We start from the raw sequence: 19,053 nt of genomic DNA on the forward strand, positions 1-19,053 counted from the left end.
TCTGTCTGTCTATTTCTGTCTATTTCTGTCTGTTTGTTTGTGTGTCTGAATCCTTACTTTGCAGAGACAGTCTTGGTGGCCCGGTTCACAGCACACTGCAACACCTTAACGACCTGCTCCCTGATCCATCCCACATCCTCCTGAACATCAGGCAGCCACTCTAACAGTCTGACAGAAGAGACAGGCCATTAGTAATATATAATAATACAGTCACTCTAACAGTCTGACAGAGACAGGCCATTAGTAATATATAATAATACAGTCACTCTAACAGTCTGACAGAAGAGACAGGCCATTAGTAATATATAGTAATACAGTCACTCTAACAGTCTGACAGAAGAGACAGGCCATTAGTAATATATAGTAATACAGTCACTCTAACAGTCTGACAGAAGAGACAGGCCATTAGTAATATATAGTAATACAGTCACTCTAACAGTCTGACAGAAGAGACAGGCCATTAGTAATATATAATAATACAGTCACTCTAACAGTCTGACAGAGACAGGCCATTAGTAATATATAGTAATACAGTCACTCTAACAGTCTGACAGAAGAGACAGGCCATTAGTAATATATAGTAATACAGTCACTCTAACAGTCTGACAGAGACAGGCCATTAGTAATATATAATACTACAGTCACTCTAACAGTCTGACAGAAGAGACAGGCCATTAGTAATATATAATAATACAGTCACTCTAACAGTCTGACAGAGACAGGCCATTAGTAATATATAATACTACAGTCACTCTAACAGTCTGACAGAGACAGGCCATTAGTAATATATAATAATACAGTCACTAACAGTCTGACAGAAGAGACAGGCCATTAGTAATATATAATAATACAGTCACTCTAACAGTCTGACAGAGACAGGCCATTAGTAATATATAATAATACAGTCACTCTAACAGTCTGACAGAGACAGGCCATTAGTAATATATAATAATACAGTCACTCTAACAGTCTGACAGAGACAGGCCATTAGTAATATATAATAATACAGTCACTCTAACAGTCTGACAGAAGAGACAGGCCATTAGTAATATATAATAATACAGTCACTCTAACAGTCTGACAGAGACAGGCCATTAGTAACATATAATAATACAGTCACTCTAACAGTCTGACAGAGACAGGCCATTAGTAATATATAATAATACAGTCACTCTAACAGTCTGACAGAGACAGGCCATTAGTAATATATAATAATACAGTCACTCTAACAGTCTGACAGAGACAGGCCATTAGTAATATATAGTAATACAGTCACTCTAACAGTCTGACAGAAGAGACAGGCCATTAGTAATATATAGTAATACAGTCACTCTAACAGTCTGACAGAAGAGACAGGCCATTAGTAATATATAGTAATACAGTCACTCTAACAGTCTGACAGATGAGACAGGCCATTGGTAATATATAATAATACAGTCACTCTAACAGTCTGACAGAGACAGGCCATTAGTAATATATAATACTACAGTCACTCTAACAGTCTGACAGAGACAGGCCATTAGTAATATATAATAATACAGTCACTCTAACAGTCTGACAGAGACAGGCCATTAGTAATATATAGTAATACAGTCACTCTAACAGTCTGACAGATGAGACAGGCCATTAGTAACATATAATAATACAGTCACTCTAACAGTCTGACAGAGACAGGCCATTAGTAATATATAATAATACAGTCACTCTAACAGTCTGACAGAGACAGGCCATTAGTAATATATAATAATACAGTCACTCTAACAGTCTGACAGAAGAGACAGGCCATTAGTAATATATAATAATACAGTCACTCTAACAGTCTGACAGAAGAGACAGGCCATTAGTAATAAATAATAATACAGTCACTCTAACAGTCTGACAGAAGAGACAGGCCATTAGTAATATATAATAATACAGTCACTCTAACAGTCTGACAGAGACAGGCCATTAGTAATATATAATAATACAGTCACTCTAACAGTCTGACAGAAGAGACAGGCCATTAGTAACATATAATAATACAGTCACTCTAACTGTCTGACAGAGACAGGCCATTAGTAATATATAATAATACAGTCACTCTAACAGTCTGACAGAAGAGACAGGCCATTAGTAACATATAATAATACAGTCACTCTAACTGTCTGACAGAAGAGACAGGCCATTAGTAATATATAATAATACAGTCACTCTAACAGTCTGACAGAGACAGGCCATTAGTAATATATAATAATACAGTCACTCTAACAGTCTGACAGAGACAGGCCATTAGTAACATATAATAGTACAGCCACTCTAACAGTCTGACAGAAGAGACAGGCCATTAGTAATATATAATAATACAGTCACTCTAACAGTCTGACAGAAGAGACAGGCCATTAGTAATATATAATAATACAGTCACTCTAACAGTCTGACAGAAGAGACAGGCCATTAGTAATATATAGTAATACAGTCACTCTAACAGTCTGACAGAGACAGGCCATTAGTAATATATAATAATACAGTCACTCTAACAGTCTGACAGAAGAGACAGGCCATTAGTAATATATAATAATACAGTCACTCTAACAGTCTGACAGAAGAGACAGGCCATTAGTAATATAAAATAATACAGTCACTCTAACAGTCTGACAGAAGAGACAGGCCATTAGTAATATATAATAATACAGTCACTCTAACAGTCTGACAGAAGAGACAGGCCATTAGTAATATATAATAATACAGTCACTCTAACAGTCTGACAGAAGAGACAGGCCATTAGTAATATATAATAATACAGTCACTCTAACAGTCTGACAGAAGAGACAGGCCATTAGTAATATATAATAATACAGTCACTCTAACAGTCTGACAGAAGAGACAGGCCATTAGTAATATATAATAATACAGTCACTCTAACAGTCTGACAGAGACAGGCCATTAGTAATATATAATAATACAGTCACTCTAACAGTCTGACAGAGACAGGCCATTAGTAATATATAATAATACAGTCACTCTAACAGTCTGATAGAGACAGGCCATTAGTAATATATAATAATACAGTCACTCTAACAGTCTGACAGAGACAGGCCATTAGTAATATATAATAATACAGTCACTCTAACAGTCTGACAGAGACAGGCCATTAGTAATATATAATAATACAGTCACTCTAACAGTCTGACAGAGACAGGCCATTAGTAATATATAATAATACAGTCACTCTAACAGTCTGACAGAAGAGACAGGCCATTAGTAATATATAATAATACAGTCACTCTAACTGTCTGACAGAGACAGGCCATTAGTAATATATAATAATACAGTCACTCTAACAGTCTGACAGTAGAGACAGGCCATTAGTAATATATAATAATACAGTCACTCTAACAGTCTGACAGTAGAGACAGGCCATTAGTAATATATAATAATACAGTCACTCTAACAGTCTGACAGAAGAGACAGGCCATTAGTAATATATAATAATACAGTCACTCTAACAGTCTGACAGAGACAGGCAATTAGTAATATATAATACTACAGTCACTCTAACAGTCTGACAGAAGAGACAGGCCATTAGTAATATATAATACTACAGTCACTCTAACAGTCTGACAGAGACAGGCCATTAGTAATATATAATAATACAGTCACTCTAACAGTCTGACAGAGACAGGCCATTAGTAACATATAATAATACAGTCACTCTAACAGTCTGACAGAGACAGGCCATTAGTAATATATAATAATACAGTCACTCTAACAGTCTGACAGAGACAGGCCATTAGTAATATATAATACTACAGTCACTCTAACAGTCTGACAGAGACAGGCCATTAGTAATATATAATAATACAGTCACTCTAACAGTCTGACAGAGACAGGCCATTAGTAATATATAATACTACAGTCACTCTAACAGTCTGATAGAGATAGGCCATTAGTAATATATAATAATACAGTCACTCTAACAGTCTGACAGAGACAGGCCATTAGTCATATATAATAATACAGTCACTCTAACAGTCTGACAAAAGAGACAGGCCATTAGTAATATATAATAATACAGTCACTCTAACAGTCTGACAGAGACAGGCCATTAGTAATATATAATAATACAGTCACTCTAACAGTCTGAATGAGACAGGCCATTAGTAATATATAATAATACAGTCACTCTAACAGTCTGACAGAGACAGGCCATTAGTAATATATAATAATACAGTCACTCTAACAGTCTGACAGAGACAGGCCATTAGTAATATATAATAATACAGTCACTCTAACAGTCTGACAGAGACAGGCCATTAGTAATATATAATAATACAGTCACTCTAACAGTCTGACAGAGACAGGCCATTAGTAATATATAATAATACAGTCACTCTAACAGTCTGACAGAGACAGGCCATTAGTAATATATAATAATACAGTCACTCTAACAGTCTGACAGAGACAGGCCATTAGTAATATATAATAATACAGTCACTCTAACAGTCTGACAGAGACAGGCCATTAGTAATATATAATAATACAGTCACTCTAACAGTCTGACAGAGACAGGCCATTAGTAATATATAATAATACAGTCACTCTAACAGTCTGACAGAGACAGGCCATTAGTAATATATAATAATACAGTCACTCTAACAGTCTGACAGAGACAGGCCATTAGTAATATATAATAATACAGTCACTCTAACAGTCTGACAGAGACAGGCCATTAGTAATATATAATAATACAGTCACTCTAACAGTCTGACAGAGACAGGCCATTAGTAATATATAATAATACAGTCACTCTAACAGTCTGACAGAGACAGGCCATTAGTAATATATAATAATACAGTCACTCTAACAGTCTGACAGAGACAGGCCATTAGTAATATATAATAATACAGTCACTCTAACAGTCTGACAGAGACAGGCCATTAGTAATATATAATAATACAGTCACTCTAACAGTCTGACAGAGACAGGCCATTAGTAATATATAATAATACAGTCACTCTAACAGTCTGACAGAAGAGACAGGCCATTAGTAATATATAATAATACAGTCACTCTAACAGTCTGACAGAGACAGGCCATTAGTAATATATAATAATACAGTCACTCTAACAGTCTGACAGAGACAGGCCATTAGTAATATATAATAATACAGTCACTCTAACAGTCTGACAGAGACAGGCCATTAGTAATATATAATAATACAGTCACTCTAACAGTCTGACAGAAGAGACAGGCCATTAGTAATATATAATAATACAGTCACTCTAACAGTCTGACAGAGACAGGCCATTAGTAATATATAATAATACAGTCACTCTAACAGTCTGACAGAGAGACAGGCCATTAGTAATATATAATAATACAGTCACTCTAACAGTCTGACAGAGACAGGCCATTAGTAATATATAATAATACAGTCACTCTAACAGTCTGACAGAGACAGGCCATTAGTAATATATAATAATACAGTCACTCTAACAGTCTGACAAGAGACAGGCCATTAGTAATATATAATAATACAGTCACTCTAACAGTCTGACAGAGACAGGCCATTAGTAATATATAATAATACAGTCACTCTAACAGTCTGACAGAGACAGGCCATTAGTAATATATAATAATACAGTCACTCTAACAGTCTGACAGAGACAGGCCATTAGTAATATATAATAATACAGTCACTCTAACAGTCTGACAGAGACAGGCCATTAGTAATATATAATAATACAGTCACTCTAACAGTCTGACAGAGACAGGCCATTAGTAATATATAATAATACAGTCACTCTAACAGTCTGACAGAGACAGGCCATTAGTAATATATAATAATACAGTCACTCTAACAGTCTGACAGAGACAGGCCATTAGTAATATATAATAATACAGTCACTCTAACAGTCTGACAGAGACAGGCCATTAGTAATATATAATAATACAGTCACTCTAACAGTCTGACAGAGACAGGCCATTAGTAATATATAATAATACAGTCACTCTAACAGTCTGACAGAGACAGGCCATTAGTAATATATAATAATACAGTCACTCTAACAGTCTGACAGAGACAGGCCATTAGTAATATATAATAATACAGTCACTCTAACAGTCTGACAGAGACAGGCCATTAGTAATATATAATAATACAGTCACTCTAACAGTCTGACAGAGACAGGCCATTAGTAATATATAATAATACAGTCACTCTAACAGTCTGACAGAAGAGACAGGCCATTAGTAATATATAATAATACAGTCACTCTAACAGTCTGACAGAGACAGGCCATTAGTAATATATAATAATACAGTCACTCTAACAGTCTGACAGAGACAGGCCATTAGTAATATATAATAATACAGTCACTCTAACAGTCTGACAGAGACAGGCCATTAGTAATATATAATAATACAGTCACTCTAACAGTCTGACAGAAGAGACAGGCCATTAGTAATATATAATAATACAGTCACTCTAACAGTCTGACAGAGACAGGCCATTAGTAATATATAATAATACAGTCACTCTAACAGTCTGACAGAGAGACAGGCCATTAGTAATATATAATAATACAGTCACTCTAACAGTCTGACAGAGACAGGCCATTAGTAATATATAATAATACAGTCACTCTAACAGTCTGACAGAAGAGACAGGCCATTAGTAATATATAATAATACAGTCACTCTAACAGTCTGACAGAGACAGGCCATTAGTAATATATAATAATACAGTCACTCTAACAGTCTGACAGAAGAGACAGGCCATTAGTAATATATAATAATACAGTCACTCTAACAGTCTGACAGAGACAGGCCATTAGTAATATATAATAATACAGTCACTCTAACAGTCTGACAGAGACAGGCCATTAGTAATATATAATAATACAGTCACTCTAACAGTCTGACAGAGACAGGCCATTAGTAATATATAATAATACAGTCACTCTAACAGTCTGACAGAGACAGGCCATTAGTAATATATAATAATACAGTCACTCTAACAGTCTGACAGAGACAGGCCATTAGTAATATATAATAATACAGTCACTCTAACAGTCTGACAGAGACAGGCCATTAGTAATATATAATAATACAGTCACTCTAACAGTCTGACAGAGACAGGCCATTAGTAATATATAATAATACAGTCACTCTAACAGTCTGACAGAGACAGGCCATTAGTAATATATAATAATACAGTCACTCTAACAGTCTGACAGAAGAGACAGGCCATTAGTAATATATAATAATACAGTCACTCTAACAGTCTGACAGAGACAGGCCATTAGTAATATATAATAATACAGTCACTCTAACAGTCTGACAGAGAGACAGGCCATTAGTAATATATAATAATACAGTCACTCTAACAGTCTGACAGAGACAGGCCATTAGTAATATATAATAATACAGTCACTCTAACAGTCTGACAGAGACAGGCCATTAGTAATATATAATAATACAGTCACTCTAACAGTCTGACAGAGACAGGCCATTAGTAATATATAATAATACAGTCACTCTAACAGTCTGACAGAGACAGGCCATTAGTAATATATAATAATACAGTCACTCTAACAGTCTGACAGAGACAGGCCATTAGTAATATATAATAATACAGTCACTCTAACAGTCTGACAGAGACAGGCCATTAGTAATATATAATAATACAGTCACTCTAACAGTCTGACTAGAGACAGGCCATTAGTAATATATAATAATACAGTCACTCTAACAGTCTGACAGAGACAGGCCATTAGTAATATATAATAATACAGTCACTCTAACAGTCTGACAGAAGAGACAGGCCATTAGTAATATATAATAATACAGTCACTCTAACAGTCTGATAGAGACAGGCCATTAGTAATATATAATAATACAGTCACTCTAACAGTCTGACAGAGACAGGCCATTAGTAATATATAATAATACAGTCACTCTAACAGTCTGACAGAGACAGGCCATTAGTAATATATAATAATACAGTCACTCTAACAGTCTGACAGAGACAGGCCATTAGTAATATATAATAATACAGTCACTCTAACAGTCTGACAGAGACAGGCCATTAGTAATATATAATAATACAGTCACTCTAACAGTCTGACAGAGACAGGCCATTAGTAATATATAATAATACAGTCACTCTAACAGTCTGACAGAAGAGACAGGCCATTAGTAATATATAATAATACAGTCACTCTAACAGTCTGACAGAGACAGGCCATTAGTAATATATAATAATACAGTCACTCTAACAGTCTGACAGAGACAGGCCATTAGTAATATATAATAATACAGTCACTCTAACAGTCTGACAGAGACAGGCCATTAGTAATATATAATAATACAGTCACTCTAACAGTCTGACAGAGACAGGCCATTAGTAATATATAATAATACAGTCACTCTAACAGTCTGACAGAGACAGGCCATTAGTAATATATAATAATACAGTCACTCTAACAGTCTGACAGAAGAGACAGGCCATTAGTAATATATAATAATACAGTCACTCTAACAGTCTGACAGAGACAGGCCATTAGTAATATATAATAATACAGTCACTCTAACAGTCTGACAGAGACAGGCCATTAGTAATATATAATAATACAGTCACTCTAACAGTCTGACAGAGACAGGCCATTAGTAATATATAATAATACAGTCACTCTAACAGTCTGACAGAGACAGGCCATTAGTAATATATAATAATACAGTCACTCTAACAGTCTGACAGAGACAGGCCATTAGTAATATATAATAATACAGTCACTCTAACAGTCTGACAGAGAGACAGGCCATTAGTAATATATAATAATACAGTCACTCTAACAGTCTGACAGAGACAGGCCATTAGTAATATATAATAATACAGTCACTCTAACAGTCTGACAGAGACAGGCCATTAGTAATATATAATAATACAGTCACTCTAACAGTCTGACAGAGACAGGCCATTAGTAATATATAATAATACAGTCACTCTAACAGTCTGACAGAGAGACAGGCCATTAGTAATATATAATAATACAGTCACTCTAACAGTCTGACAGAGACAGGCCATTAGTAATATATAATAATACAGTCACTCTAACAGTCTGACAGAGACAGGCCATTAGTAATATATAATAATACAGTCACTCTAACAGTCTGACAGAGACAGGCCATTAGTAATATATAATAATACAGTCACTCTAACAGTCTGACAGAGACAGGCCATTAGTAATATATAATAATACAGTCACTCTAACAGTCTGACAGAGACAGGCCATTAGTAATATATAATAATACAGTCACTCTAACAGTCTGACAGAGACAGGCCATTAGTAATATATAATAATACAGTCACTCTAACAGTCTGACAGAGACAGGCCATTAGTAATATATAATAATACAGTCACTCTAACAGTCTGACAGAGACAGGCCATTAGTAATATATAATAATACAGTCACTCTAACAGTCTGACAGAGACAGGCCATTAGTAATATATAATAATACAGTCACTCTAACAGTCTGACAGAGACAGGCCATTAGTAATATATAATAATACAGTCACTCTAACAGTCTGACAGAGACAGGCCATTAGTAATATATAATAATACAGTCACTCTAACAGTCTGACAGAGACAGGCCATTAGTAATATATAATAATACAGTCACTCTAACAGTCTGACAGAGACAGGCCATTAGTAATATATAATAATACAGTCACTCTAACAGTCTGACAGAGACAGGCCATTAGTAATATATAATAATACAGTCACTCTAACAGTCTGACAGAGACAGGCCATTAGTAATATATAATAATACAGTCACTCTAACAGTCTGACAGAGACAGGCCATTAGTAATATATAATAATACAGTCACTCTAACAGTCTGACAGAGACAGGCCATTAGTAATATATAATAATACAGTCACTCTAACAGTCTGACAGAGACAGGCCATTAGTAATATATAATAATACAGTCACTCTAACAGTCTGACAGAGACAGGCCATTAGTAATATATAATAATACAGTCACTCTAACAGTCTGACAGAGACAGGCCATTAGTAATATATAATAATACAGTCACTCTAACAGTCTGACAGAGACAGGCCATTAGTAATATATAATAATACAGTCACTCTAACAGTCTGACAGAGACAGGCCATTAGTAATATATAATAATACAGTCACTCTAACAGTCTGACAGAGACAGGCCATTAGTAATATATAATAATACAGTCACTCTAACAGTCTGACAGAGACAGGCCATTAGTAATATATAATAATACAGTCACTCTAACAGTCTGACAGAGACAGGCCATTAGTAATATATAATAATACAGTCACTCTAACAGTCTGACAGAGACAGGCCATTAGTAATATATAATAATACAGTCACTCTAACAGTCTGACAGAGACAGGCCATTAGTAATATATAATAATACAGTCACTCTAACAGTCTGACAGAGACAGGCCATTAGTAATATATAATAATACAGTCACTCTAACAGTCTGACAAAGAGACAGGCCATTAGTAATATATAATAATACAGTCACTCTAACAGTCTGACAGAGACAGGCCATTAGTAATATATAATAATACAGTCACTCTAACAGTCTGACAGAGACAGGCCATTAGTAATATATAATAATACAGTCACTCTAACAGTCTGACAGAGACAGGCCATTAGTAATATATAATAATACAGTCACTCTAACAGTCTGACAGAGACAGGCCATTAGTAATATATAATAATACAGTCACTCTAACAGTCTGACAGAGACAGGCCATTAGTAATATATAATAATACAGTCACTCTAACAGTCTGACAGAGACAGGCCATTAGTAATATATAATAATACAGTCACTCTAACAGTCTGACAGAGACAGGCCATTAGTAATATATAATAATACAGTCACTCTAACAGTCTGACAGAGACAGGCCATTAGTAATATATAATAATACAGTCACTCTAACAGTCTGACAGAGACAGGCCATTAGTAATATATAATAATACAGTCACTCTAACAGTCTGACAGAGAGACAGGCCATTAGTAATATATAATAATACAGTCACTCTAACAGTCTGACAGAGACAGGCCATTAGTAATATATAATAATACAGTCACTCTAACAGTCTGACAGAGACAGGCCATTAGTAATATATAATAATACAGTCACTCTAACAGTCTGACAGAGACAGGCCATTAGTAATATATAATAATACAGTCACTCTAACAGTCTGACAGAGACAGGCCATTAGTAATATATAATAATACAGTCACTCTAACAGTCTGACAGAGACAGGCCATTAGTAATATATAATAATACAGTCACTCTAACAGTCTGACAGAGACAGGCCATTAGTAATATATAATAATACAGTCACTCTAACAGTCTGACAGAAGAGACAGGCCATTAGTAATATATAATAATACAGTCACTCTAACAGTCTGACAGAGACAGGCCATTAGTAATATATAATAATACAGTCACTCTAACAGTCTGACAGAGACAGGCCATTAGTAATATATAATAATACAGTCACTCTAACAGTCTGACAGAGACAGGCCATTAGTAATATATAATAATACAGTCACTCTAACAGTCTGACAGAGACAGGCCATTAGTAATATATAATAATACAGTCACTCTAACAGTCTGACAGAGACAGGCCATTAGTAATATATAATAATACAGTCACTCTAACAGTCTGACAGAGACAGGCCATTAGTAATATATAATAATACAGTCACTCTAACAGTCTGACAGAGACAGGCCATTAGTAATATATAATAATACAGTCACTCTAACAGTCTGACAGAGACAGGCCATTAGTAATATATAATAATACAGTCACTCTAACAGTCTGACAGAGACAGGCCATTAGTAATATATAATAATACAGTCACTCTAACAGTCTGACAGAGACAGGCCATTAGTAATATATAATAATACAGTCACTCTAACAGTCTGACAGAGACAGGCCATTAGTAATATATAATAATACAGTCACTCTAACAGTCTGACAGAGACAGGCCATTAGTAATATATAATAATACAGTCACTCTAACAGTCTGACAGAGACAGGCCATTAGTAATATATAATAATACAGTCACTCTAACAGTCTGACAGAGACAGGCCATTAGTAATATATAATAATACAGTCACTCTAACAGTCTGACAGAGACAGGCCATTAGTAATATATAATAATACAGTCACTCTAACAGTCTGACAGAGACAGGCCATTAGTAATATATAATAATACAGTCACTCTAACAGTCTGACAGAGACAGGCCATTAGTAATATATAATAATACAGTCACTCTAACAGTCTGACAGAGACAGGCCATTAGTAATATATAATAATACAGTCACTCTAACAGTCTGACAGAGACAGGCCATTAGTAATATATAATAATACAGTCACTCTAACAGTCTGACAGAGACAGGCCATTAGTAATATATAATAATACAGTCACTCTAACAGTCTGACAGAAGAGACAGGCCATTAGTAATATATAATAATACAGTCACTCTAACAGTCTGACAGAGACAGGCCATTAGTAATATATAATAATACAGTCACTCTAACAGTCTGACAGAGACAGGCCATTAGTAATATATAATAATACAGTCACTCTAACAGTCTGACAGAAGAGACAGGCCATTAGTAATATATAATAATACAGTCACTCTAACAGTCTGACAGAGACAGGCCATTAGTAATATATAATAATACAGTCACTCTAACAGTCTGACAGAAGAGACAGGCCATTAGTAATATATAATAATACAGTCACTCTAACAGTCTGACAGAGACAGGCCATTAGTAATATATAATAATACAGTCACTCTAACAGTCTGACAGAGACAGGCCATTAGTAATATATAATAATACAGTCACTCTAACAGTCTGACAGAAGAGACAGGCCATTAGTAATATATAATAATACAGTCACTCTAACAGTCTGACAGAGACAGGCCATTAGTAATATATAATAATACAGTCACTCTAACAGTCTGACAGAAGAGACAGGCCATTAGTAATATATAATAATACAGTCACTCTAACAGTCTGACAGAGACAGGCCATTAGTAATATATAATAATACAGTCACTCTAACAGTCTGACAGAAGAGACAGGCCATTAGTAATATATAATAATACAGTCACTCTAACAGTCTGACAGAGACAGGCCATTAGTAATATATAATAATACAGTCACTCTAACAGTCTGACAGAGACAGGCCATTAGTAATATATAATAATACAGTCACTCTAACAGTCTGACAGAGACAGGCCATTAGTAATATATAATAATACAGTCACTCTAACAGTCTGACAGAGACAGGCCATTAGTAATATATAATAATACAGTCACTCTAACAGTCTGACAGAGACAGGCCATTAGTAATATATAATAATACAGTCACTCTAACAGTCTGACAGAAGAGACAGGCCATTAGTAATATATAATAATACAGTCACTCTAACAGTCTGACAGAGACAGGCCATTAGTAATATATAATAATACAGTCACTCTAACAGTCTGACAGAAGAGACAGGCCATTAGTAATATATAATAATACAGTCACTCTAACAGTCTGACAGAGACAGGCCATTAGTAATATATAATAATACAGTCACTCTAACAGTCTGACAGAGACAGGCCATTAGTAATATATAATAATACAGTCACTCTAACAGTCTGACAGAAGAGACAGGCCATTAGTAATATATAATAATACAGTCACTCTAACAGTCTGACAGAGACAGGCCATTAGTAATATATAATAATACAGTCACTCTAACAGTCTGACAGAAGAGACAGGCCATTAGTAATATATAATAATACAGTCACTCTAACAGTCTGACAGAAGAGACAGGCCATTAGTAATATATAATAATACAGTCACTCTAACAGTCTGACAGAGACAGGCCATTAGTAATATATAATAATACAGTCACTCTAACAGTCTGACAGAAGAGACAGGCCATTAGTAATATATAATAATACAGTCACTCTAACAGTCTGACAGAGACAGGCCATTAGTAATATATAATAATACAGTCACTCTAACAGTCTGACAGAAGAGACAGGCCATTAGTAATATATAATAATACAGTCACTCTAACAGTCTGACAGAAGAGACAGGCCATTAGTAATATATAATAATACAGTCACTCTAACAGTCTGACAGAGACAGGCCATTAGTAATATATAATAATACAGTCACTCTAACAGTCTGACAGAGACAGGCCATTAGTAATATATAATAATACAGTCACTCTAACAGTCTGACAGAGACAGGCCATTAGTAATATATAATAATACAGTCACTCTAACAGTCTGACAGAGACAGGCCATTAGTAATATATAATAATACAGTCACTCTAACAGTCTGACAGAGACAGGCCATTAGTAATATATAATAATACAGTCACTCTAACAGTCTGACAGAGACAGGCCATTAGTAATATATAATAATACAGTCACTCTAACAGTCTGACAGAGACAGGCCATTAGTAATATATAATAATACAGTCACTCTAACAGTCTGACAGAGACAGGCCATTAGTAATATATAATAATACAGTCACTCTAACAGTCTGACAGAGACAGGCCATTAGTAATATATAATACTACAGTCACTCTAACAGTCTGACAGAAGAGACAGGCCATTAGTAATATATAATAATACAGTCACTCTAACAGTCTGACAGAGACAGGCCATTAGTAATATATAATAATACAGTCACTCTAACAGTCTGACAGAGACAGGCCATTAGTAATATATAGTAATACAGTCACTCTAACAGTCTGACAGAAGAGACAGGCCATTAGTAATATATAGTAATACAGTCACTCTAACAGTCTGACAGAAGAGACAGGCCATTAGTAATATATAATAATACAGTCACTCTAACAGTCTGACAGAGACAGGCCATTAGTAATATATAGTAATACAGTCACTCTAACAGTCTGACAGAAGAGACAGGCCATTAGTAATATATAGTAATACAGTCACTCTAACAGTCTGACAGAGACAGGCCATTAGTAATATATAGTAATACAGTCACTCTAACAGTCTGACAGAGACAGGCCATTAGTAATATATAATAATACAGTCACTCTAACAGTCTGACAGAAGAGAGGCCATTAGTAATATATAATAATACAGTCACTCTAACAGTCTGACAGAGACAGGCCATTAGTAATATATAATAATACAGTCACTCTAACAGTCTGACAGAGACAGGCCATTAGTAATATATAATAATACAGTCACTCTAACAGTCTGACAGAAGAGACAGGCCATTAGTAATATATAATACTACAGTCACTCTAACAGTCTGACAGAGACAGGCCATTAGTAATATATAATAATACAGTCACTCTAACAGTCTGACAGAGACAGGCCATTAGTAATATATAATAATACAGTCACTCTAACAGTCTGACAGAGACAGGCCATTAGTAGTATATAATAATACAGTCACTCTAACAGTCTGACAGAAGAGACAGGCCATTAGTAATATATAATAATACAGTCACTCTAACAGTCTGACAGAAGAGACAGGCCATTAGTAGTATATAATAATACAGTCACTCTAACAGTCTGACAGAGACAGGCCATTAGTAATATATAATAATACAGTCACTCTAACAGTCTGACAGAAGAGACAGGCCATTAGTAATATATAATAATACAGTCACTCTAACAGTCTGACAGAGACAGGCCATTAGTAACATATAATAATACAGTCACTCTAACAGTCTGACAGAGACAGGCCATTAGTAATATATAATAATACAGTCACTCTAACAGTCTGACAGAGACAGGCCATTAGTAATATATAATAATACAGTCACTCTAACAGTCTGACAGAGACAGGCCATTAGTAATATATAATAATACAGTCACTCTAACAGTCTGACAGAAGAGACAGGCCATTAGTAATATATAATAATACAGTCACTCTAACAGTCTGACAGAGACAGGCCATTAGTAATATATAATAATACAGTCACTCTAACAGTCTGACAGAAGAGACAGGCCATTAGTAATATATAATAATACAGTCACTCTAACAGTCTGACAGAGACAGGCCATTAGTAATATATAATAATACAGTCACTCTAACAGTCTGACAGAAGAGACAGGCCATTAGTAATATATAATACTACAGTCACTCTAACAGTCTGACAGAGACAGGCCATTAGTAATATATAATAATACAGTCACTCTAACAGTCTGACAGAGACAGGCCATTAGTAATATATAATAATACAGTCACTCTAACAGTCTGACAGAGACAGGCCATTAGTAATATATAATAATACAGTCACTCTAACAGTCTGACAGAAGAGACAGGCCATTAGTAATATATAATAATACAGTCACTCTAACAGTCTGACAGAAGAGACAGGCCATTAGTAATATATAATAATACAGTCACTCTAACAGTCTGACAGAAGAGACAGGCCATTAGTAATATATAATAATACAGTCACTCTAACAGTCTGATAGAGACAGGCCATTAGTAGTATATAATAATACAGTCACTCTAACTGTCTGACAGAGACAGGCCATTAGTAATATATAATAATACAGTCACTCTAACAGTCTGACAGAAGAGACAGGCCATTAGTAATATATAATAATACAGTCACTCTAACAGTCTGACAGAGACAGGCCATTAGTAATATATAATAATACAGCCACTCTAACAGTCTGACAGAAGAGACAGGCCATTAGTAATATATAATAATACAGTCACTCTAACAGTCTGACAGAAGAGACAGGCCATTAGTAATATATAATAATACAGTCACTCTAACAGTCTGACAGAGACAGGCCATTAGTAATATATAATAATACAGTCACTCTAACAGTCTGACAGAAGAGACAGGCCATTAGTAATATATAATAATACAGTCACTCTAACAGTCTGACAGAGACAGGCCATTAGTAATATATAATAATACAGCCACTCTAACAGTCTGACAGAAGAGACAGGCCATTAGTAATATATAATAATACAGTCACTCTAACAGTCTGACAGAAGAGACAGGCCACTAGTAATATATAATAATACAGTCACTCTAACAGTCTGACAGAGACAGGCCATTAGTAATATATAATAATACAGTCACTCTAACAGTCTGACAGAGACAGGCCATTAGTAATATATAATAATACAGTCACTCTAACAGTCTGACAGAGACAGGCCATTAGTAATATATAATAATACAGTCACTCTAACAGTCTGACAGAGACAGGCCATTAGTAATATATAATAATACAGTCACTCTAACAGTCTGACAGAGACAGGCCATTAGTAATATATAATAATACAGTCACTCTAACAGTCTGACAGAGACAGGCCATTAGTAATATATAATAATACAGTCACTCTAACAGTCTGACAGAGACAGGCCATTAGTAATATATAATAATACAGTCACTCTAACAGTCTGACAGAGACAGGCCATTAGTAATATATAATACTACAGTCACTCTAACAGTCTGACAGAAGAGACAGGCCATTAGTAATATATAATAATACAGTCACTCTAACAGTCTGACAGAGACAGGCCATTAGTAATATATAATAATACAGTCACTCTAACAGTCTGACAGAGACAGGCCATTAGTAATATATAGTAATACAGTCACTCTAACAGTCTGACAGAAGAGACAGGCCATTAGTAATATATAGTAATACAGTCACTCTAACAGTCTGACAGAAGAGACAGGCCATTAGTAATATATAATAATACAGTCACTCTAACAGTCTGACAGAGACAGGCCATTAGTAATATATAGTAATACAGTCACTCTAACAGTCTGACAGAAGAGACAGGCCATTAGTAATATATAGTAATACAGTCACTCTAACAGTCTGACAGAGACAGGCCATTAGTAATATATAGTAATACAGTCACTCTAACAGTCTGACAGAGACAGGCCATTAGTAATATATAATAATACAGTCACTCTAACAGTCTGACAGAAGAGAGGCCATTAGTAATATATAATAATACAGTCACTCTAACAGTCTGACAGAGACAGGCCATTAGTAATATATAATAATACAGTCACTCTAACAGTCTGACAGAGACAGGCCATTAGTAATATATAATAATACAGTCACTCTAACAGTCTGACAGAAGAGACAGGCCATTAGTAATATATAATACTACAGTCACTCTAACAGTCTGACAGAGACAGGCCATTAGTAATATATAATAATACAGTCACTCTAACAGTCTGACAGAGACAGGCCATTAGTAATATATAATAATACAGTCACTCTAACAGTCTGACAGAGAGAGGCCATTAGTAATATATAATAATACAGTCACTCTAACAGTCTGACAGAGACAGGCCATTAGTAATATATAATAATACAGTCACTCTAACAGTCTGACAGAAGAGACAGGCCATTAGTAATATATAATAATACAGTCACTCTAACAGTCTGACAGAAGAGACAGGCCATTAGTAATATAAAATAATACAGTCACTCTAACAGTCTGACAGAAGAGACAGGCCATTAGTAATATATAATAATACAGCCACTCTAACTGTCTGACAGAGACAGGCCATTAGTAATATATAATAATACAGTCACTCTAACAGTCTGACAGAAGAGACAGGCCATTAGTAATATATAATAATACAGTCACTCTAACAGTCTGACAGAAGAGACAGGCCAGAAGTCATAGACAGAGCAGACTCCAGGGTCTAGTCTTACCTAACAGTCATAGACAGAGCAGACTCCAGGGTCTAGTCTTACCTAACAGTCATAGACAGAGCAGACTCCAGGGTCTAGTCTTACCTAACAGTCATAGACAGAGCAGACTCCAGGGTCTAGTTCTACCTAACAGTCATAGACAGAGCAGACTCCAGCGGAGAGTCTTACCTAACAGTCATTGACAGAGCAGACTCCAGCGGAGAGTCTTACCTAACAGTCATAGACAGAGCAGACTCCAGGGTCTAGTTCTACCTAACAGTCATAGACAGAGCAGACTCCAGCGGAGAGTCT

General features: G+C 35.2%; 1 protein-coding gene across 1 annotated transcript in view; it reads right to left on the reverse strand.

Annotated features, from left to right (window-relative positions):
- The window catches only part of LOC129856192 (patatin-like phospholipase domain-containing protein 2), a 45,508-nt gene that overhangs the window by 6,534 nt on the left and 19,921 nt on the right, over positions 1-19,053 (reverse strand). Inside the window, exon 8 of the mRNA XM_055924313.1 lies at positions 58-168. Within this exon, the coding sequence (XP_055780288.1) occupies positions 58-168 (111 nt within the window). The remainder of the gene's footprint in view (positions 1-57; positions 169-19,053) is intronic.

This window comes from Salvelinus fontinalis, chromosome 5, assembly GCF_029448725.1.
Source record: "Salvelinus fontinalis isolate EN_2023a chromosome 5, ASM2944872v1, whole genome shotgun sequence".
Taxonomy (NCBI): domain Eukaryota; kingdom Metazoa; phylum Chordata; class Actinopteri; order Salmoniformes; family Salmonidae; genus Salvelinus; species Salvelinus fontinalis.